The sequence below is a fragment of the Haliotis rufescens genome, unplaced genomic scaffold, assembly GCF_023055435.1.
Source record: "Haliotis rufescens isolate VD_foot unplaced genomic scaffold, xgHalRufe1.0.p SCAF_7, whole genome shotgun sequence".
NCBI classification, from domain to species: Eukaryota; Metazoa; Mollusca; class Gastropoda; order Lepetellida; family Haliotidae; genus Haliotis; species Haliotis rufescens.
Genome location: NW_025964361.1, coordinates 7,775,878 through 7,800,736, shown reverse-complemented (window position 1 = coordinate 7,800,736; position 24,859 = coordinate 7,775,878). Strand labels below are relative to the sequence as shown.

General features: G+C 39.6%; 1 protein-coding gene and 1 long non-coding RNA gene across 2 annotated transcripts; both read right to left on the bottom strand.

The window, feature by feature from the left end:
* Window positions 1-4,980: 4,980 nt before the first annotated feature.
* LOC124144515 lies at window positions 4,981-12,551 on the bottom strand. The gene is made up of 4 exons (XM_046513961.2): window positions 12,423-12,551; window positions 8,809-8,908; window positions 6,087-6,235; window positions 4,981-5,486 (listed from the first exon to the last, which is right to left on the bottom strand). Exons 1-4 carry the CDS (start codon window positions 12,469-12,471, stop codon window positions 5,425-5,427), a joined length of 360 nt encoding a protein of 119 aa, XP_046369917.2. The 5' UTR covers window positions 12,472-12,551; the 3' UTR covers window positions 4,981-5,424.
* A 2,005-nt stretch (window positions 12,552-14,556) lies between these two features.
* Window positions 14,557-23,744, bottom strand: LOC124144516. The gene is made up of 4 exons (XR_006862423.2): window positions 23,605-23,744; window positions 17,266-17,365; window positions 16,233-16,353; window positions 14,557-14,793 (listed from the first exon to the last, which is right to left on the bottom strand). It is a non-coding gene; the product is annotated as an uncharacterized LOC124144516 (long non-coding RNA).
* Window positions 23,745-24,859: the final 1,115 nt, after the last annotated feature.

Here is a 24,859-nt window from a genome sequence, read left to right as displayed (position 1 = left end):
GTTTCATTATGTACACGTGAATGTGACTGTTTTATCATGTAATTGTGGATGTAACTGTTGTAACTTGTAATTGTGGATGTAACTGTTTTATCGTGTAATTGTGGATGTAACTGTTTCATCGTGTAATTGTGGATGTGACTGTTTCATTGTGTAATTGTGGATGTGACTGTTTCATCGTGTAATTGTGGATGTGACTGTTTTATCATGTAATTGTGGATGTGACTGTTTCATTGTGTAATTGTGGATGTGACTGTTTTATCATGTAATTGTGGATGTGACTGTTTCATTGTGTAATTGTGGATGTGACTGTTTTATCATGTAATTGTGGATGTGACTGTTTCATCGTGTAATTGTGGATGTGACTGTTTTATCATGTAATTGTGGATGTGACTGTTTCATTGTGTAATTGAGATGTGACTGTTTCATTGTGTAATTGTGGATGTGACTGTTTTATCATGTAATTGTGGATGTGACTGTTTCATTATGTAATTGTTGATGTGACTGTTTCATTGTGTAGTTGTGGATGTGACTGTTTCATTGTGTAATTGTGGATGTGACTGTTTCATTGTGTGATTGTGGATGTGACTGTTTCATTGTGTAATTGTGGATGTGACTGTTTCATTGTGTAATTGTGGATGTGACTGTTTCATTGTGTAATTGTGGATGTGGCTGTTTCATTATGTACACGTGAATGTGACTGTTTTATCATGTAATTGTGGATGTAACTGTTTTATAATGTAATTGTGGATGTGACTGTTTCATTGTGTAATTGTGGATGTGACTGTTTCATTGTGTAATTGTGGATGTGACTGTTTTATCGTGTAATTGTGGATGTGACTGTTTCATTGTGTAATTGTGGATGTGACTGTTTCATTGTGTAATTGTGGATGTGACTGTTTCATCGTGTAATTGTGGATGTGACTGTTTTATCATGTAATTGTGGATTTGACTGTTTTATCGTGTAATTGTGGATGTGACTGTTTCATTGTGTAATTGTGGATGTGACTGTTTCATTATGTACACGTGAATGTGACTGTTTTATCATGTAATTGTGGATGTAACTGTTTTATCGTGTAATTGTGGATGTTTTATCGTGTAATTGTGGATGTAACTGTTTCATTGTGTAATTGTGGATGTGACTGTTTCATCATGTAATTGTGGATGTGACTGTTTTATCATGTAATTGTGGATGTAACTGTTTTATCATGTAATTGTGGATGTGACTGTTTCATCGTGTAATTGTGGATGTGACTGTTTTATCATGTAATTGTGGATGTAACTGTTTTATCATGTAATTGTGGATGTGACTGTTTCATCGTGTAATTGTGGATGTGACTGTTTTATCATGTAATTGTGGATGTGACTGTTTTATCATGTAATTGTGGATGTGACTGTTTCATCATGTAATTGTGGATGTGACTGTTTCATTGTGTAATTGTTGATGTGACTGTTTTATCATGTAAATGCGGATGTGGCTGTTTTATCATGTACATGCGAACGTGTCTGTTTTATCATGTACATGCAGACCTGTCTGTTTTACCATGTGCATGTGAATGTGACCGTATTAGCATGTTCCTTTGAATGTGTCTCTTTTATCAAGTAAATGTGACAGTTTTATCATGTGCATGCGAATGCGTTTTCACATATGCATGTGACTGTTAAATTTGTGCTCATACGAATGGGACTTCTTTATCATGTGCATGTGAATGGCATTGTTTTAAAATGTGAATATGACTGTTTTAGCATGTGCATGTGAATGGTATTGTTTTAAAATGTGAATATGACTGTTTTAGCATGTGCATGTGGATGTGACTGTTTTAGCATGTGAATATGACTGGTTTAGCATGTGCATGTGAATGTGATCGCTTAAGCATGTGAATATGACTTTTATCATGTGTATGTGGATGTGACTGTTTTCGCATGCGAATATGACTTTTAACATGTGCATGTAGATATGACTTTTAACATGTGCATGTGGATATGACTTTTAACATGTGCATGTGGATATGACTTTTAACATGTGCTTGTGGATATGACTTTTAACATGTGCATGTGCTACCCGACCGCCCCACAAGCATGAAAAGAGTATAAGGACTGTCAGATAGTTCTGAATGCAGCTGCTGGTCAACACAGTCAGTTAGTCTCCGTCTGAACGTATAGTAAACTATGCCGGCACCTCCAACCCCATCTTCCCGAGGCAAGAGCGTCCTCAACCCTTTTTATCAGAGTCTTGTTTCCACCCTTGCCACATCAAGCCCACTTTCCTGTGCTAAATATGATTGGATTATGGCATGTATCGATAGTCCATTCAGAGAACGTTTCACAAAATCAGCATCCATGATTGGTGCAGCTTAGTTTGAAAGTGATTTACCTCTGCCTATCTTTGTTGACACGAATATGTTGTTGTCATCTTTAACCCCAAATACCGACGTGCATGCATATGTGTATGTGCGGAGGTGTTGGCGTATGTGTGTGGGGTGTGTGTCGATTTTATAGTGCTTGCCCGTTGAAGTACCATGCCTCAATTCAACAGTAATACCCTACTTAGTATACTGACTCCGAGCCGGCTAGTCCTTGTTTAGGCCCTCAATGCCGAGCGTCAGGCAGTGAAACAACAATTACCATCTTGTAACATATTTTGGTATGACGCGGCCTATGGTCGAACACTGATCTTCCGCTCTCCGGGCAGATGCTCCTTCCACTAGATCACGGATGCGGTCTATGTACATTTGAAAGGGTAACCTCCCAAAACCCCTACATCCCATTTCCCCTACAGCTTAAGACAAAAAAGACAACATACTACGGTAATGATGTGGAAAGATACATTCGCTCAAAAGATCAGTAGTTAGGCTGCATAAAAATATGTATGAATTTCTCGGGGGCGGTGGTTGGACTTTTTTAAATTGAAAACAAAGGGGATGAGGGAGGAACTCTTTACCTTTTCACCGACCACAAATATCAAAAAACACAACTGGTCACACACAGGCTCTTTAATACAATGCCAGTTGTCAAGCATGGACAGACCGCCTCCGTGGTCTAGTGGTAGAGCGTCCGCCCGGAGAGCGGAAGGTCCGGGGTTCGAACCCGCCAACCGCGTCATACAAAAAGACGTTAAAAGATGGTACTTGTTGTTACCCTGTCTGGCGTTCGGCATTAAGGGGCTAAAACAAGGACTGGTCGGCTCGGAGTCAGTATATTGTGTCTGAGTAGGGTATTCATGTTAAACTGCGGCATGATATCTCAGTGAGCTGGCACTATAAATCGGCATCAGTCCGGACTAGTACAAGCAGCAACATACACACACGTGCATGCACGTCGCTATATAAGTGCAATAATCTTAGACGCGACGTTAAACCCAATTTCACCTCACCTCACATCGCGTGGTATCTCAGGTGAACGGTTGCGTTGCATGTGTTTGTAACGGTTGGGGCAAGATACAATTACCGTTTCGCGAACACCTGGTGTCACCAGTCACTATTTACAATCAACGAATCAATATTCTTGGCACTTTTCAAGTTAGAGGGGACGGAGTCCCATAGATGTGGACTTGCTACTGAAAAAGCTCGTTTTGCCAAAGTTGTTTTAATGTCTGGTACAATAATTCGCTGTTCCTGTTCTGAGCTCAGAATGTTGAAAGAGATCTCTGATCATTGATCGTAGAGTAAGTCAAGCACAAACCTTCTGAACGACACTCTATTTTATTTGTAGCGAATTCCGATACTGGAGTTAAATTCTTATTTATATACGCAAAAGCCTTATGATCATTGGCTTTTTCGACAGAATATAATTGTTGCATTTGCTATTTAATGTTTCGTTCGATTTGCTGCATCTTAGATTAGGCGTAGAAGTGAACAAAAAGTATCAACGTTTTAGAAAAGTGTGTGTTTAAATTGTTCATACAGATCTGCTTTTCACGTGAACATAAGTTTACACATCTAATTAAGTCGCATCACAATTATCATTAACAGTAATGCTCCTTGCATCATAATGTAGGCCAGGAATATGTTAACCATTAACAGGCGTTGTGTTAGAAATATATGTTAACAATTGGCAGAGTTGTGTCAGAAATGTGTTAACAATTAACAGAAGTTGTGTCAGAAATGTGTTAGGCATTAACAGAAGTTGTGTCAGAAATGTATGCTAACAATTAACACAAACTGTGTCAGAAATGTGTTAACCATAAACAGAAGTTGTGTCAGAAATATGCTAACTATTAATAGAAGTTGTGTCAGAAATATGCCAACCATTAATAGAAGTTATGTCAGAAATGTGTTAACATTTTGCAGAAGTTGTGTCAGAAATGTGTTAACAATTAGCAGAAGTTTTGTCAGAAATATGCTTACCATTAATAGATGTTGTGTCAGAAATGTGTTAAACATCAACAGGAGTTGTGTCAACAAATTGTTAAACATCAACAGGAGTTATGTCAGAAATGAGTTAACAATTAGCAGAAGTTGTGGCCGAAATGTGTTAGGCATTAATAGAAGTTGTGTCAGAAATGTGTTAACAATTAACAGAAGTTGTGTCAGAAATGTGTTAACAATTAACAGAAGTTGTGTCAGAAATGTGTTAGGCATTAACAGAAGTTGTGTCAGAAATGTATGCTAACAATTAACAGAAGTTGTGTCAGAAATGTGTGAAACTATAAACAGAAGTTGTGTCACAAATATCCTAACTATTAATAGAAGTTGTGTCAGAAATGTGTTAAACATCAACAGGAGTTGTGTCAGAAATGTGTTAAACATCAACAGGAGTTGTGTGATTCTCGTTCACCAAATGGACAGATGTACACAGCGCATTGTGGTACGTGAGACTACTCGAACAATCGTGAAACTTACATCACAGAAATATTCATACACGTTAGTTTATATCATTTTGCAGCATAATGTTAAAAACATCATAATTATGTTTTAACAAAACACAGCTAAAATGCCAGACGTTTTCATCATATAGCATATATACATCATGTTCTAGTACAAGCACACACGTACAAGCGCGTCGCTAATTAAGTGCAATAATCTCTAAGTGCAATAATAATGTTCTGTATCCAAATAATTCTGAACGCACATTTTTTCAGTAATCCTAATTTCTACTGCAAAGTAGTCTTATCAAAACTTGCAATGAAATCGACGTTTTGCGGAGAAATGTTTCCAGCGAAAATATATCTCAATCATATCACCTTGATTTGTAACCAGGGCCCACTTGCACAAAACGATCTTAGCGCTACGACTATTGTAAGCCTATGTTAAAGTATGGGAGTTAAGATCATCTTAGCGCTAAGATTGCTTTGTGCAAGTGGGCCCTGGGCCGACATTATAAAATAATCATCCATAGCTGACATCGTGTGTCTTGAAAAAAGTTTAAATTTTTGTCACGGGATTATATCAGATGCTGTTGGTTCCTGGTATGCATATGGTCAGATTATTAAATTTTGGGTGCCAAGGAATACGGTGGTGGTTGTTCCCCATAGCCTAGGTTTGATTGACCTGAAAGAGATAGAACAGGGTCTTTTCATATCAGTTGCCATCAACCTTTTTGTAAAGTTATTTTATATGTAAAAATCACACCAGACAAGCTGAGCTTCACAGCCGATCTACACATATCAATGCACAGGACAAGGTGAGCTATGTCACCTATACATCGGCACAGGATAAGGTGAGCTATGTCATCAATACATCAGCACAGGACGAGGTGAGCTATGTCATCTATATATCGGCACAGGACGCTACACGAAGGCGGTTTGTAAATAATCTAGTCTGGACCAGACAATTCAGTGATTGATATCATGAGCATCGATCCACGCAGTTGGATACGATTACATGCATCAACCAAGTCAGCGAGCCTGACCACCCGATCCCGTTAGTCACCTCTTACGACAAGCATAGTCGCCTTTGACGTCAAACATGGGTTGCTGAAGACCTATTCTACCCCGGATCTGCACGGGTCTGTAGGTTAGTGAGTACACAAGATGTATAGCAAAAGCAGATGAGTATAACGGAAATTAGCGAAGTATACGTATATGGAACCAGCTGAGATATGGGCCTGACCTCGCAGCACACATTTATAAATTATAGTTATGTCAGTACCTGAAGCTGTGGTGCATTGCACAACGCTAACTCCGGGCTGCGATATCACTGTTCCTGTGAATCTCACGTTGGTCATTCTTCGTCGTATGCAGAAGGCCACTGCACAAACGAAGAAAATCAAGATGACCACGATAATGCCGGCTCCACCTCTGAAAACAAGAGAATACGAAATTATAGATACTATTTGTTGTGGTGTCTTTTTAGTTGCCCTAAACGGTGTCATATTAGGTCAGCAGAAAAAATATTGGGCGAACCCTAACCCTAACCCTAACCCTAACCTAACCCTAACCCTAACCCTAACCCTAACCCTAACCCTAACCTAACCCTGTGAGCCTCGCCCAATATGTTTCTGCTTATCTAAATATGACACTGTATACAGCAACCAAAAACACCATAACGAATTTATTGTGCTTAAAAGTTTACACTATTTGGTATCTATATCGCGCATGTCATGCCAAAATGAGTGAGTGAGTGAGTTTGGTTTTACGCCGTTTTTAATAGTGTTGAAGATATATCACGGCGTGTCAGCTTAATGTGGGAGGAAAGACCCAAGTGATGCAGGTCTCAGACATTTACCGCTTCGATGAAACCAAAGAGCACAGGTATGGTGCTGACAAACCTAGAAACATAATCGGGGAGAATCGAGATTCGAACCCACAATCATAGGTTTCTGCCGTAATATAACTGGAATACTGTTAAAAGCGGCATTAATCCCAACTCACTCACGCACTCATATCATCAATGAATTGCAAGTATTACCAGATGTTTGTGTTTTAGTCAACCAACTTGAGACTTGCTCATGTTCAGACGCTCCCTGTGTTCTCTAATATCAGCCTTTTTGACACATTCTACCATACCCATACATTTAAATGTAATGTTTCTATGAGTTCAAGACACGCCAGGCTCCAAAGGAATAAAGTTCTTTCATATGAACACAACTAATGACATTCACAACGTTTTCTACAAGGTCTGCTAATTTCTGCAATCATGCAAACTCCATGGTCCATGTAAGGGTCCGTCCAAATGGTTCCTTGACCTTTATCGCAGTTAAAATGTCAGCAGTCATCCTGCTTTATCGAATGGATAATTCCTATAGGATCAGTTACAAAAATTCAATCTCAGATAAAAATCTTAATTCAATAACTTTTCGGAGTCTTTCCGAAGATGCGTCCCAAACTTCAAATATTCCATCTGATAAAAAACAACTTTTCCGTATGAAACTATTTCCACCGCGGTGATAATATTCCCACCGCGGTGGAAATAGTTTTCTGTATTTTCATTTTAGTTTTTGACATTTTCGCTTTTGTTTTTGATATTTTCATTTTAGTTTTTGACATTTTCGTTTTTGTTTTTGACAGCTAGAGATAGAAAATGAAATTCATTTTGTGTTTGTCTGTCCATTTTACAATGATCTCCGAAAGAAATATATAAAAGATTATTTAATAGCACGATTTGTCTTACGAATATGTGATAAATCATGTGTAAAGAAGATTTTGAATCGCTGAAAAGTGAAACGAAAATGTCAAAAAAAACTAAAATGAAAATGTCAAAAACAAAAACGAAAATGTCAAGTCAAAGTCAAAGAAGTTTATTGTACAAAAGGCCACCGGCCCATATACAAGAAAGAGTTACGCATGTAGATACAATTACATTTGTTACACATTGGGATATACACGTTGTTTGATTAATTCATTTCTTTTGGCTAATGCATGCTTAATATAAAGAGAAAGATTTAATATATTTGATTAATAAATATCAAAAACAAAAGCGAAAATGTCAAAAACTAAAATGAAAATACAGAAAACTATTTCCACCGCGGTGGGAATATTATCACCGCGGTGGAAATAGTTTTCTGTATTTTCATTTTAGTTTTTGACATTTTCGCTTTTGTTTTTGATATTTTCATTTTAGTTTTTGACATTTTCGTTTTTGTTTTTGACAGCTAGAGATAGAAAATGAAATTCATTTTGTGTTTGTCTGTCCATTTTACAATGATCTCCGAAAGAAATATATAAAAGATTATTTAATAGCAATGTCACCGATAAACGCCTTTGTAGTTATGCTGACGACAAAGAACGAATCAAATATATTAAATCTTTCTCTTTATATTAAGCATGCATTAGCCAAAAGAAATGAATTAATCAAACAACGTGTATATCCCAATGTGTAACAAATGTAATTGTATCTACATGCGTAACTCTTTCTTGTATATGGGCCGGTGGCCTTTTGTACAATAAACTTCTTTGACTTTGACTTGACATTTTCGTTTTTGTTTTTGACATTTTCATTTTAGTTATTTTTGACATTTTCGTTTCACTTTTCAGCGATTCAAAATCTTCTTTACACATGATTTATCACATATTCGTAAGAAAAATCGTGTTAATTTGCAAAAGGTTACGATAAAAGTAAGTGAAATATCAAAATATGGAAAAACAGACCCCATGTCCCTTATGGGCCACCGTAGATTACAGTTTATTTCTATTAATATAGCTGCAATTATCATATTTCTACGCTGAAAATAAACAGCATATTTATCGTAGGTAATACGATATGAAATGCAAGAGTCATCTTGCCGGTTTATAATGGTCAACAACTTCTGAAAGTCTATCATGAATTAAGATTTAATTATTAATTTCTATATATCCGTACTGGGAGTTTTCTTCCTGGTATTTATACAGCGGCACAATTGGTTTCATCATTTGTTCTGTGTAAGCATACGTACCCATTACTGAGACAACAGTACACATATAATGTGTCAGAGCAGCATCCAAACGAGCAGTAGATGTGCTCAGTTGCCCCGTAGCATATTTCTGCTGCCGTTCCTGTACCAAATAAAATTCAGATAATGTCGACACTGGTTCCAAAACCATATGAACACAATAAGCACTTAATACAACAATACATCACAAAAACACAGACAGATGCTTATCATTTTAGCCTCAATGTACTCTGAACAGTACATGTGCGTTTTTTCAAACAATTACCCCAACATCACCGCAGCACGCAACAGAGATGGAGACAGTATCATTTTCAACACAGGTATTCACTGTCAATTCCAGCATCAGAAACTGTTGCTTTGTCATATTTGAAGAGGCACGGGTGGTCCGTTCGATTAAGGCGCCACCATTTTCTGCGCAGAGTTGTGTCCCTTAGGCGTAATGATTCTATGACCTTGGGTTTTACCAAAGTGGTAAACGTCGAAGACCTGCATCACTTCGGACATTAAGCTAACATGACGGAATGCTATTTACAGCTGCACTGAACCTTTCCTCGCTGCACATATTGTAGATTAATTACAGAAGTTGTTCACAGCAATAATTGACAGGCAAATTTCAATATCAGATATTGTATAGAGAATCTCGCCCGAGTGTCTTTTGATATCAAACATACCAACACGAGTTGATAAAAGAGGAATAAATTCCGAGTGTTGATATATTTGTATCAAAATACACAAGGGTGAGATTTTATTTATCATCTAACATCATTCTTCCAACTTTTTGTGTTTGTAGACTGTAATAAGCAGTGTCTTAAGTGTAAAAAGTACTGCCAACAGCTTCAGTAGCAGAGCCATTAGTGATGTCATACTAATGACGTCACAATGGTCTGCCAAGCACTGTGATACAATTTCATTGCACCATTATGTACAATGTAGATATCGCTTTATCTCACCCAAGCGATATTTCCTATGGGAGCCAGTTTCGCATGATAATATAATTAAACAATAGATATGATGCTAAAGTAATTAGCAGATATATATATGATGCTATAAGCTTTCATGCAGTTTTGAAAACAAGTAGTACACCTATTTAAGTGGCAAATGATATTAACATGTCTTTTTCTACGTATTGTTTTTCAAAATCCATGGTTTCATGGTTTGTGCAATTACCCACATGATGAGAAAGTCTTTGACCCAAGCTTATATGCATAGAAGGTTTTAGGGCAGGTCAGAAAGGAAATGGTGAAACATTCATCTTGGGAACATCTGGACTTTGGGGTGCCAAAAGTCCGAAACGTGAGACTCATTAAAATGGCCATGGAAACGACCGTTATCAGTCACGTGAGCATGCTCACAAACCTCAATAACAACATTTCCATTACGTGTAAAATTTATCCTTGCCTCCATGCATACCCGTGAAGATCCGGGGTGGAACAGGTCTTAAGCAACCCATGCTTGCCGTAAAAGGCGACAATGCTTGTCGTAAGAGGCGACTAACGACGGTATCGGGTGGTCAGGCTCGCTGACTTGGTTGGTGCATGTCATCGTATCCCAATTGCGTGGATCGATGTTCATGATGTCAGTCTTTGGATTGTCTGGTCCAGACTCCATTATTTACGGACCGCCGTCATATAGCTGGAATATTGCTGAATGCGGCGTTAAACAAACAACCAAAGACACTGGGACAAATCGAAGCCTTATCATGCTTCTTCCTTTGAGATGCGAATTACTTGAAGCCCGGGTCAAAGTGGAATGAAGAACTCCAGTGTGTATGCAGAACTAACTGCCATTAACATTTTCAACGTGGATTGTCTGTACACGAAAGGTATTTCTGTCGTAGCTCTGTTCAGCAGTTGACTTGGTGCACAGTTACAGATAGACACCTTAAAGAGATGCTGATAAAGCTGTGAACTGTATACCCCTTGACACCAAGTAATGTCACGTGTATATCATCATGTACGGAGCAGATGTAAACTGGTCACCATTTCAGCCCTACATTATCTCACAGTGACGTTGTTGTATGGGACTGTCTGGCGAGAGAGGGTAACCACATGACCTTGACGCAAATCAGTAGTATCAGTAAACATTAACTGCGTCTGTGATCCAACTCTCCTTACCTATGAAAATAACAAGGTATGGCCGCCATCTTGGTTCACTCTTCAATCTCATTTTCTGCCGTTTTATTTAAAGTTCTTTTGCTAAACCTGTTTTCCGCTCTGAACCATTTGTGGGAATATCCGAAATTTTCAAGTCATTCATTTATTATAAATGACCAAGTAACTACCTGAATTGGATCAGATACAAACTAATCGCCTCTGTTTTTGGGGAAGTTTACAAACTTTTGACGAAAGGTTCGCTCTATTTTTGCTCCCGCGTTCTGATTGATCGACAAAATGTCCGCACCATCAATCCAACTAGTCCAAATCAACATACAGCCCAACAGACTAAACTAGGTCAACGGTTTCATTATTAATAATGTATAGCCAGCAAGGGTTCGGCCACACCTTACTTGAAAATCTGAAGTCTTGTTGCAGAAAAGCTGATACTGGTATTCAATATACACGCTAATTGCTTAAAAAAATGTTTTTTAATTATTGTTTTCATATCATATTCACAAAAGTGAGACCGAATGGGTACTAGTTATCCAACTTAAAACACTCCCTCCATGCAAGTGTTTAATAAGGTGAGGTGAGGTGAGGTGAGGTGAGGTGAAATTGGGTTTAACGTCGCGTCCAAGATTATTGCACATACATAGCGACGTGCATGCACGTGTGAGTGTGTGGCTGCTTGTACTAGTCCGGACTGATGCCGATTTTTAGTGCTAGCTCACTGAGATACCATGCCACAGTTTAACATGAATACCGCACTATGACACAGTATACTGACTCCGAGCCGACCAGTCCTTGTTTTAGCCCATTAATGCCGAGCGCAAAACAGGGTAACAACAAGTACTATCTTTTAACGTCTTTTGGTATGACGCTGCCGGCAATCGAACCCCGGACCTTCTGCTCTCCGGGCGGACGCTCTACCACTAGACCACGGAGGCGGTAAGTGTTTAATAAAGTATTGTAGACAGAAAACTTGGTCAGATAGTAAAAGACTGATGTAATGAATTGTCCAATGACCTTTTAATATTGAACTCATTCATATATCATGTATATGCGAGGTAGACGTTGTTGTTTCCATATGTAGGTACCCAATAGGTATCCATGCATATAATATTTTCACAATTAAATTCATTTTACTGTCTTGCTTCATTGAAACATTGTTTGATAATATTAAAGAAAATCCGACTTAAAAACTTGCCACAACAGAAAGGCTACAGAGAAAAGTAAGCAGAATTGCGTCCTGACTTCAATCAGATCTCAATAATGCAATTCTTAATACCCATTAAAGTATTCTCGTGAATAATTATGTTGCATACGTATAAAGAAGGGCGACTAGACAGGTGAAATAATGATTAATGACACATGTATCTATGCATATCTATATACGTACTATCAACGAAGAGAGAAAAGAAATCAGCCAATGTACTCTGCATAACATCGTTAAAACAACTATATGTTTAAATACTGCTTTTAATAAGAATAATTGTTTCAAAGCTACATATTTAGACGTACCAGCAACAAAGAGAGAAAGGATAACTGCCGCAATACTTCCAGCCTTCATGTTGACAGGACGCAGGGTTATATTACATGCACTGATCTGATTACATGATTACATATCTGATCGGACGTATAGATTACAAAGGCAACTATGTTGGAGAACATGTATGACACAACACCATCCTTGACGTTTACTGTAAGCGGTGCGGTATTGTATTCACTGGCTAATCTCCTGCCTGTGATAAAGGCAGAGATGTTTAAAGATTACACAACCTATGAGTAACTGTAGCTATTACTTTACCTCCGCCGAATAAGGTTACAACTAACGAGGGTTACGTAAAAGCCAAGGCTTGTGAATATGGGCAGCATTATTTTTCAAAATTGTAAATATATATGTTTACTCGAGCTCTTGTGGAATCGTTGGGATAATGTCCATATGACAGTCGGTTTGATGTCAAGTATATTCAAAAGGTAACGTCTGTGCCCATGAGGGGGCGGGGTTGGCCCAGTCGTCTATGGCGCCGCGATTCGCTGTGCAGAGTTGCGTCCCTTGGGCACGCCAGAAACCTATGATTGTGGGTTCGAATCCCGGTTCTCCCCGATTATGTTTCTAGGTTTGTCAGCACCATACCCGTGCTCGTGGGTTTCACCGAAGACGTAAACGTCTGAGACCTGGCGTTAAGCCCAACTCACTCACTCACTCTATGCTCATGATAGCATCTACATATGGGAGCGGTTATTGCAACACTCGCGGGAACACGTAGGTTTGTTCGCGATGACATGTACTTGTGACAGTGTATGTGATATAGTCACGTGGACGTGTCTGTTATATGTGCATGTGAAAGCTGATGTAGCATGGGCATTTCTTTAAGTGTGGGGGGACACGGGTGGCCCAGTCGTCTAAGGCGCCGCGATTCGCTGTGCAGAGTTGCGTCCCTTGAGCACGCCAGAAACCTATGATTGTGGGTTCGAATCCCGGTTCGCCCCAATTATGTTTCTAGGTTTTTCAGCACCATACCCGTGCTAGTGGGTTTCACCGAAGTGGTAAACGTCTGAGACCTGCATCACTCCGGGCTTTCCTCCCACATAAAGGTGACACGCCGCGATATAACTGGAATACTGTTTAAAGAGGCGTTAAACCCAACTCACTCACTCACTCACTCTTTAAGTGTGGGAAGTAGTGAAAAATCCGACGGGTCCAAATCTGGTGAATATGGATGATGTTCCATGAGTTCAAGGCCACATTCATGCATTGCAGCCATGGCGACAACAGACTAGGATAATATTGGGAATTAATATACTGGCAGTGACCTTTTGGGAGGTAGTCGACCATTAGTATTCCTTTGTAAACCTAGAAAATCGCCATGCAGCTCATGAACAAACCTTGCCTCTTTGGCTGTTGTTTAGTCTCTGGCAGATAGAGACCGCCTCCGTGGTCTAGTGGTAAAGCGTCCGCCCGGATACTTCTGTATTGGCAATGTGATGTGTGGCGTGTGACAAGATCATTCATAATCATATCATGTATTTTATCAAAATTTGTCTTTGTTGTGGCAGTTGAAGACCTTCCTCATATTCGAGGCTTTCTTCCCCTCTGGAACTCATAGTTACAGTGGCAAAACAGGGAACATCATCCCCTTAGGATGTCGTTGGTTGGTTTGGTTTGGCTTGGCTTGGTTTGTTGTTTTACACCGCACTCAGCAATATTCCAGCTATATGACGGCGGTCTGTAAATAATGGAGTCTTGACCAGACAATCTTGTGATTTACATCATGAACATCGATCCACGCAATCGGGATCGATGACATGCATCAACCAAGTCAGCGAGCCTGACCACCCGATCCCGTTAGTCGCCTTTTGCGACAAGCATAGTCGCCTTTTACGGCAAGCATGGGTTGCTGAAGACCTATTCTACCCCGGATCAAACAAAATGTGTTCAATATCACGTCCACGTGCTTGCTGTGTCATACATTTCAATGTACATGTATTTTAGATTTCAATGTATCTTAGTGGGTAGACCGCCCTTCCCCCACCCACCCCTAACTCCCTACGTCTAACGTCTATGACCTTGTCAAACCAGGTATGTCAATGAGTGAATGGTGTTGAATGTCAAGGCGGACTGTAAATAATCGAATCAGAAACATACTGTGACTGAAGTTTCAACCTTTTGTTTTTATTTCCGACATAATTTAATATCTTATTTGTTGTTATCATCCATAGCTGACACACTGTGTCAATTTCTTGAAAAGTCTCAACTTATGTCGCGCGATCATTTCACAGTCTACATCATGTGAGTTTATTATATGCATCAGGTCGGGTGCTGAATAGTAAGTCTTGCATACGGAAGAATATGGTGGCGGGGCTTGTCCTTAGCCTAGTTTTGATTGACCTGAAAAATTAGATAGAACAGGGCTTTTCATATCATTGCCATCGACCTCTATTTTGCGTTAGGTTACACGGACATGTATAAATCACACAAGACCAGCGGAGCTTCACGGCCAATCTACATATATCACTACATAGTACCAGGTGAGCTATGCCGTCTATAAAACGACATCGATACTGTCAGGTGAGCTATATGAATCTGACAAAACAAACTCGACAACCATACAACTTCATGTCAATATTTACCAGGTGAGCTACAAAAACATTACTGTAAACACTTCATTGACTAGATAACCTCGTAAGATAGATCATGAATACTATTCAACAGTGATTTAACAGGGAAAGATCCATAGACAATGTGACGAACACGGTCGATTTGCATATCATTACATCTTAAGATGTGATGTTAATCATTCATATCCAGCAAGGTGAACTACATGGGCCTAGCTGAAAATACAACCACATAACTACCTGTCTATATTTAACCAGGTGAGCTCAAAGGACATTGCCCTTGTTCGGGTTTATGTAAAACGGTACATAAAATCAGATGACGGATCTGGTCATAGCCATGTCATCTTTACTACTTTACAAGAACATGGGGGGCGGGTGGCCCAGTCGTCTGGTACACGTCTCAGACCTGCATCACTTCGAGCTGTTCTCCCTAATTAAGCTGACACGCCGCAATATAACTGGACTAATGTTAAAAGCGGCGTTTAACCAAACTCACTCACTCAGTCACTTTACCAGAACATACATAAAGAGTGACCTGCATATATCAGGCCGTAGACGTACCAATAATACAGATATATCAGAACATATAAATATGAGTTACGGGGATCTGGTCTTAAACACGTTAGCAGTATAACACAACCACCACATGGACTAGGTGAGCTACATATACAATGATCTGTTCGTAAACAGGCCAATACTACAACTATATCAGTGCATATCAACAGGCGAGCTTCACTGATCTGACCAGAAGTGTGGTAGCCTAGCTTTGCTGTCATAAGGTTGATACCCTAATTAAGTTACTTGTGCTGATTAATGTGATCAGTCGTCTAAGGCGCCGCGATTCGCTGTGCAGAGTTGCTTGTCCCTTGGGCACGCCAGAAACCTTTGATTGTGGGTTCGAATCCTGGTTCGACCCAATTATGTTTCTAGGTGTGTCAGCACCATACCCATGCCCGTGGGTTTCACCGAAGTGGTAAACGTTCGAGACCTGCATCACTTGGGCTTTCCTCCCACATTAAGCTGACACGCCGTGATATAACTGGAATACTGTTAAAAGCGGCGTTAAACCCAACTCACTCACTAACTCAATAAAATGGACATCGAATCAGCAAAGATTCAGCTATAAACTGACAGCAGGAAATGACAAGTTTAATATCCAGGTGAGCTACCATGACCTGACAGCAGGACATATGACCATGCTTTATGTAGTACCTGGCGATGTTACTGCACAACCCCTACTGGGATTCTCCGTCTGTAGATGTAACGTCGTAGGAAGAAGCCGACTATGCTGAGAATGAAGATGAGGATGCCCACGATGATGCCGGCTCCAGCTCTGATAATAGGAGAATATACATGTATGTTACGTCGGATTATTAAGTATAAATACACATTTTATATAGTGGTATCAACCTATTTCTAGCACACTTTCATATCGCCGTGCATTGCAAGTATTACCAGATGTTTGTATTTAAGTATTTTCATCTTGAGATTTGCTCATGCTCAAACGCTCCTTGAAACCTTCAAAACCAGCTTTTAGGCCACAATTAGCAACACCTTTACGCTTAAATTTAGAGCAGGGGTGGTCGGGTAGGCTCGTGGTTAAATCGTGCGCCCGTCACGCCGAAGATCCGGGTTCGATTCCCGACATGGGTGCAATGAAGCCCATTTCTGGTGTCCCCCGCCGTCATACTGCTGGCATATTGCTAAAAGCAGCATAAAACCAAACTCACTCACTGACTTAAATGTACTATCAATTTAAGACATGTTAGTTTTGAAATGAAATTTTCATTCATATGAACATATGTTGTCTTCCGTAACGTTTTCAGCAAGTTCTAGATCTGCTCATTTCTTAAAAGACCTAACTGTATAGGTCAAAAGGGGCTAAAACAAGGACTGGTTGGCTCGGAGTCAGTATACTGTGTCTGAGTGGGGTATTCATGTTAAACTGCGACATGGTGTCTCATGATCAGTGAGCTAGCACTATAAATCAGCATTAGTTCGGACAAGTGCAAGCAGCCACACGCGACGTTAAAGCATTTACCAATCGAATATCTATCGTACGTGAAACGAGATGAAATTCAAGAGCGTGCCGGTTTTATTCAGTTCTTTGGTGTTATTGTCTTGCGCGACAATACTTTCACGATATAGTTATACTAATTATCTGTTAGATGAAATACACATTTCTTTCTGGCATTTACATCGACACACAATATACGCTCATTATTTTCTGTATAAGAATACATACCCATTACTGACACAACAGTACACAAATAATGTGTCACTGCAGCATCCGAACATGCAGTAGATGTTCTCAGTTGCGCCGTAGCATGTTTCCGCTGCCGTTCCTGTACCAAAACATTCAGGTAATATAGACACTGTTTCCAAAACCATTGAATATACATAAGCACTTAATACAAGAATGCATCACAAAAACACAGACAGATGCTTATCATTTTAGCCTCAATGTACTCTGAACAGTATTGGTATTGTCAGCACGATTCCAACCACAAATCACTTCCGTGAATCATAGTAAACAATGCGTATTGCATGAAACATTAGAGTTTACCAAGATATGATACGTCTCCTTATTCCGAAATAAATCTGCTTGTATCTATTCTGTTTCCTCTATAGAATTTCACATACATTGCTATTCATGAGTACGGAAGCGTAGAAGGACCACTGTGATTTTTTTTTTGTCTTAGTATCTCTTACGTAGGACTTATTATCTCCTACGTAGGGCTTAGTATCTCCTACGTAGGGCTTAGTATCTCCTACGTAGGGCTTAGTATCTCCGTAGGACTTACTATCTCCTACGTAGGGCTAAGTATCTCCGTAGGACTTACTATCTCCTACGTAGGACTTAGTATCGCCTACGTAGGACTTAGTATCTTCTACGTAGGACTTATTATATCCTACGTAGGACTTACTATCTCCAACGTAGGACATACTATCTTCTACGTAGGACTCAGTATGGCCTAGAATCACTATCTCCTACGTAGGGCTTAGTATCTCCGTAGGACTTACTATCTCCTACGTAGGACTTACCATCTCCTACGTAGGGCTTAGTATCTCCGTAGGACTTAGTATCTCCGTAGGACTTACTATCTTCTACGTAGGACTTATTATATCCTACGTAGGACTTACTATCTCCTACGTAGGACATACTATCTTCTACGTAGGACACAGTATGGCCTAGAATCACTATCTCCTACGTAGGAGATAATAAGTCCTACGTAGAATATTATAAGTCCTACGTAGGGGATAAAAAAAAATTCACCGAGACCCTACTACGTTTCCGTACATGAGTGATTATATTGGGAAATATTAAATCCGGACGGTTACATTGTGAATGGTACCTCCCGGATGTATTTGTTGTATTGTATACTTTAACTCTGCGGTGTATTCTAATAGAATACACAACACATTTGGTATTCATCCTTACTCATTCACTCACTCACAAGTTTCAACAAAATCAGTTAATGCGCCATCGTGTAACTGGAGTTTCTGGTCTATCACTGTTCGACGTGAGACAACGAACAATTATTTTTTTATACAAATTGTGCGAGTGGTGGGCTCTAACCGGCAGTGGGGCGGTCGGGTAGGCCAGTGGTTAAAGCGTTCGCTCGTCACGCCGAAGACCCGGGTTCGATTCCCGACATGGGTACAATGTGTGAAGCCCATTTCTGGCGTCCCCCGCCGTGATATTGCCGGAATATTGCTAAAAGCGGCGTAAAACCATACTCACTCACTCTCCCTGTTCATGTGACACATTGAAATATTGCAAACTTACACTTGATTATACTAATGTTACTTTAATGTACACCCTAAAGCGACTGACCTTTTGATAATTTGGATGTTATTCCAGAATATTAATAATATAATAATATTAATAATATTAATTTGTCCTCAGGCTTTGACAATAATACCCTGATAAAGTTCACTTGAATAAGCTCTCGACACAGGGACAGAACACAGGTTATGTTAATGTTGCAACGTGGAGATAAAATGATGTACAGTTGACCGTCCTCCCTCCATGTTTCATGTCAAAAGTTTATATCAAATAATATCATTCATCACCTAAATATTGATTGCTGTCAATATGCTAAGGAGAAAATATTGTCTTTTAAGACTTGCGGGCGTTATTGAGTATTCGATGCCTTTGAATTTCGTTTAGAACCAACAGCAGGAGCGATAGTGATGTCAAACACATCTAAATCGCTCGGTCAGATTAGACTCTTATAGAACACTTCTCGTAAGTGATGAGATATGAGAAGGACCGTTTTAGTTAATCTCACAGTATGAGATGTGATCCTATGATGAAATCTAGTTCATTATGCGCTGTTAAATAACTTTCATAACAATTTTTTCCGTGGGTCAAAATGAAGCTTAATACTCCGTCCCCGACAAGTTTTGACTGACTGTAGGCTCTTGGCACATAAACTTAAACGCACCAGTTCGGACGTCTCAAAGTTGACGGATTCAACTTTCCAGAAGTCTATTTCCCTAGATGAATAATATTCCAGCAGCTCCAGCCTTTGGTGTTTACTTTTGAGGTACAATCGAGCATAATCTTTCTTTGAAGATTTCAAAGTGCGTCACACGACTCTTGGTCAGACGTTGTTTGATCTTGGGTACATTCAGGGCCTTTGTAAAGCTTTCAAAAGGTTCCATGGTAAACATGTGGAAATTTCCAGATTTGACGCATCACCGATCAAATAATGTCCGAAGCAATTCACTCATTTGACTTGTACCATATGCTCCCTTGTTTGTTCGGGTAAACAATTGACACGCCTTTGCATGTGTTTGTGCAACCAGTGTGGCAGGATTCGCTCGCCCTTAGCGAACACCTGGTATCAACACTTGTTAACAGCGAACCATAAACATATGCTTATGATGTAGTCGGAATTGTACAATGGGATTTTAGCATGATTGTGGAAAGGTTTTTGCAGCTTTCTTTACTGCGTATACCTGTGACCAGATTTCTGATGATTGTACAAATAATTATTTCTACGAGCGAAAGTAAACTTTTTTAAGCGTGTAATTCTTTCTTCTTGGTAGACCTTGCTATAATAGACCCGTAAAACAGCTATCTTGATACACCCTCTTAAATCCGGATGTACCTTATGACCTTCGTGCTTCGTACTTCAAGTGATTTATCCATATCGAGCTACACATTTGTATTATCGTGTTTAACCCAGATACACTGGCCTCCAGTAACGCCCCTGCATTGTCTCTGGGCGAGAACGCGCCACTTCAGTCCTCTTTCGCAAGTCGGTTATATCAGTAAATACACAGTGTCACAAGTGTATAACACGACATTACGTTTCTAACCGGGGGCACGGGTGGCCCAGTCGTCTAAGGCGCCGCGATTCGGTATGCAGAGTTGCGTCCCTTGGGCACGCCAGAAACCTACGATTGTGGGTTCGAATCCCGGTTCGCCCCAATTATGTTTCTAGGTTTGTCAGCACCATATCCGTGCTCGTTGGTTTCACCAAAGTGGTAAACGTCTGAGACCTGCATCACTTCGGGTTGGGTTTAACGCCGCTTTTAACAGTATTCCAGTTATATCGCGGCGTGTCAGCTTAATGTTGGAGGAAAGCCCGAAGTGATGCAGGTCTCAGACGTTTACCACTTCGGTGAAACCCACGAGCACGGGTATGGTGCTGACAAACCAAGAAACATAATCGGGGCGAACCGGGATTCGAACCCACAATCATAGGTTTCTGACGTGCCCAAGGGATGCAACCCTGCACAGCGAATCGGGGCGCCTTAGACGACTGGGCCAACCGTGTCCCCGCACTTATATAGCGACGTGCATGCACGTGTGTGTGTGACTGCTTGTACTAGTTCGGACTAATGCCGATTTTATAGTGCTAGCCCACTGAGATATAATGTCGCAGTTTAACATGAATACTCTACTTAGACACAGTATACGGACTCCGAGCCGACATTCCTTGTTTTAGCCCCTTAATGCCGAGAGCCAGACAGGGTAACAGCAAGTACCATCTTTTAACGTCTTTTGGTATGACGCGGTCGAGGATCGAGCCCCGAACCTTCCGCTCTCAGGTTGTTAAAGGGGAAGTGTACACGCAAACATCTCTTTCTTTCTTTTTCTAAACAAAACGCAATTTTAGAATAAGTTAATATCTGTGTTTGAAAAGGTAAACTCATTTTTTTCACAGTGAAAGTAGGAGGCTCACAATAGTGTGAAAATGATATGCCGTTATGAGGCCTTCGTTTTTCGAGCTAAACAGGCCTGGGTTATCCCCCTTAGATTATGACGTAATTGGTGCCAATTCAACAGGATCCCTGTATATTCTCAACGCGAAAGTTATCAAGTACCAGTTTTCGGTAAAATAACATGGCCTACGACACACTCCGGCGCAGTGGTGACTCAGCATAACACTATGCTGGCTGGTCTCTGAGACGCTAGAATCACACACCTGTACCTACACCACGTGAAGCGGCTCTAACATAGCATGATGACGTCATAATGTTTATTAATTGGCACCAATGACGTCATATTGCAAGGGGCATAAGCGTTGGTGTTTTTGTTATGAAAATAGAACACTTGGTAAATGTGAAAAATATAAATCGTTTTAATGCAAAACATATGTTAATTAATTGTGATATTTTTATATTTTTGTCTATGACACTACTAGGTTAACACTTTTAATGTGGAAAAAGTACAAGAAAAATAGGGGCGGTCGGGTAGCCTAGTGGTTAAAGCGTTCGCTCGTCACGCCGAAGACCCTGGTTCGATTCCCGACATGGGTACAATGTGTGAAGCCCATTTCTGGTGTCCCCCGCCGTGATATTGCTGGAATATTGCTAAAAGCGGCGTAAAACCTCACTCACTCACTCACTACAAGAAAAATAGGTTCATTTCCGTGTGAACTTGCCCTTTAAATGTGAATAAATTGAGGAAATAATATTGTTTACCTTCCAGATATCCCAACTTTGATTTAATAGAACATCATGTGTCAGTGTGTCAAACAATTTGGAGAACTTTTTGAAGAAGCGGTTTAAGTCGTCCGTTCCCTAACATGAATTTCCTACTTGTGAATTACAACTTGCGGTGTAAACATGTAATGCGTTGTTAAATAGTTTGTTCCAAAGCCAGCTTGAGCCTCACTTATTATGTTGTTTAATTCACACCCTCTTCGAAGCCTTATTTAAAACAGAAGTGAACATTTTTCATAAAGTATCCATGAGATATACCACTGTAATTATTTTATTACCCACAGTGTTCATACAAATCGTATGTGCACTAGTGCAAATGCCACTTCCTGCTCACCAGTGCATTGTTATCGTCATCCGGCCTCAATTGTTGGCGTCATTCGAATGTCCCTGTGACGTAATGACGGAATGACGTCACACTTGAAACGACAAAGCTGAAGACAAATTCGACAAATTTCTTGGACAGCCCTGGTGAACAGTGTATTTTTTTAAAAGGGGATCAAAAAGGATTGAGAAATACTGGGTAAGAAAGAAATTATTATTTTCGAAACTCGTGTAAGAATTCATGTACAGTAGAACACGGATATAACGAACACGGATATAGCGAACAAACGGATATTACGAACTGTTAAAAAATCCCAAATTTATCTCCTATATAATATCATATAAAATTTACGTATACAACGAACTCTCTACAGCGAACTAACGGATACAGCGAACTGATATCTGATCACCGACAACCCATCTATCACTAATTAGTGACCATATTACCATTCATGTATTACCCGCGCTCTCGCTCGGGAAGTACACGAATTCTGACTCTCGTTTCGTAAAAGCCAGTATGACACACATGACATCATGTTTATTACCAGATTCAAATATAGGATGTATTTTCTATATTACCCAGTAACTTATTTTCCGGAAGTTAAAGTTTTGACGACAATTTAAGATGGCTGCTCCCCTGTAATTGACACCTGGGCCCAATTGCACAAAGCGATCTTAGCGCTAAGATGATCTTAACACCCATGCTTTAACATACACTTATAACAGTTGTAGCGCTAAGATCGTTTTGTGCAAGTGGGCCCTGTTGTCATCAGTGATATTTAGCGATCCATTTATAACATTTTCACCGCTGTTTTGGCTTTTACTCCAAATTGAATCAGATTCAGTTGATTATCAAGACTGGTTATTTGCTGCCGTTGAAGTTTTGTATTTAACATTACGCTAAATGTTGGACATTTAGGACATTTGCAACGTGGAACTCTTTAGAGACCACTGCGGAAGTCAATTCGATTTTTTTATGATAGCAAATGCATTCAGAACAACCACATGTGAAGAAGAAATAGAACGGAGAAAAAAGCGTTCCAAAATAAAAACAGACGCTTCTCTGGCATAAAAGCATTCCACTGCGCGAAAGTAACGACGCAAGATGCCCCAAAATAGAAGACTTAGCGTTCAGACTTATTTCAGATAAAAATAAAACATTCATTCCTAACGCCCATTAACGTCTCTCAATGAATATTGATGATGCATATAGTAGGGTGAGTAGACAGATGAACAATTATTGGTTTATATAGTGCATCATTTTCTGTGCATCTGTGCATCTGTGCATCTTAATACATACCAACAACGAACAGAGAGAGGAAAGCAGCCAATATACTTCCAACCGTCATGGTAACAGGACGTAGACTGGTAAATTGTATTCATGATCAGTTATCTGATCTGGCTATTATAAAGATAAATATGTCGAAATGGATCATGGTACGATATTCAATATCTAATCCCTTGGCTATGATAAAGATAGAGATAATGAAATGGGCCATGGATAAGTGAACGGTTATGACAATAAAATGCGACAATTGCCATGCTTTTTCCTCCACAAGTTCATGTTGTACCCTGGCATGAAATAAACCAATAGAAACGTGTGTTACACTCGTTGGACATTAACGGTCTAGAATTTAATCCTCGAGGCATTGTGTCGGTTCAGAATAGACCATTGCTGGTGCATTTTAAGCTTGAAAATACATTTTCGTATTTGATAAGTTTTTCTCTATACAGTTCAACTAAATGCTGAATATTCTACTGAAAATATTGAAAAAATCCATTACGTTTTCATTAACAGGCAAATAAAATAAGCATTCCACAGATACTGATATTATTATGTTGTATTTAGAAAAAAGTAAGATTTTCTTATTTACGGATTTTCAAAACGAAATAGGGACACTCAGTGGGGCGGTTTAGGCTTAAATTGTGCACTTTGGGTTAAAGGCACCAAAATTGGCACACTTATACACTGAACCATTCCGAACATTTTTTAAATGGATCCACCTCAGCAGAGCCCCCTGATGGTAGAAAATCCAAGATGGCCGCCAACATGGTTAAATTCTCTGATGATATCAATATATACTCGATATATCATACTTATCTGATCCATTTATACATATGTCCAAAGTAATGCATGAATTGCAGCAGAGCTGTATATAATTCAAATATAGTTTGCAGCGCCCCCTGGTGATAGAAAATCCAAGATGGCCGCCAGCACGGATGGCATCTCTAATGATATCAATCTATACTCAATATATCATAGTTGTCTGGCCAATTTATGCAAATTATCATTGTAATGTACTTAGGAGTAATAACATCAATCATGTATATTATTCAAATCTAGTTCGCAGCCCTCCCTGCTGGTGATGAAAGTCCAAGATGGCCGCCAACATGGTTGAAATCTCTAATGACTTTAATCTGTACTCATTATATCATAATTATCTGGTCAATTCTTACAATTTATCACAGTAACTTTTTCAGGATTTATTGCAACAAGGCTTTAAATAATTCGAATCTGGTACGCAGCGCCCCCTGTTGATGACGAAAATCCAAGA

Excerpts from the sequence above, each read along its gene's own strand:
- LOC124144515 (XM_046513961.2), bottom strand. The coding sequence starts at position 12,471 with ATGAAGGCTGGAAGTATTGCGGCAGTTATCCTTTCTCTCTTTGTTGCT. Across the intron at positions 8,909-12,422 it reads CCTTTCTCTCTTTGTTGCTG|GAACGGCAGCAGAAATATGC; the intron begins GTACGTCTAAAT and ends TATTTGGTACAG. Across the intron at positions 6,236-8,808 it reads TACTGTTGTCTCAGTAATGG|AGGTGGAGCCGGCATTATCG; the intron begins GTACGTATGCTT and ends TCTTGTTTTCAG.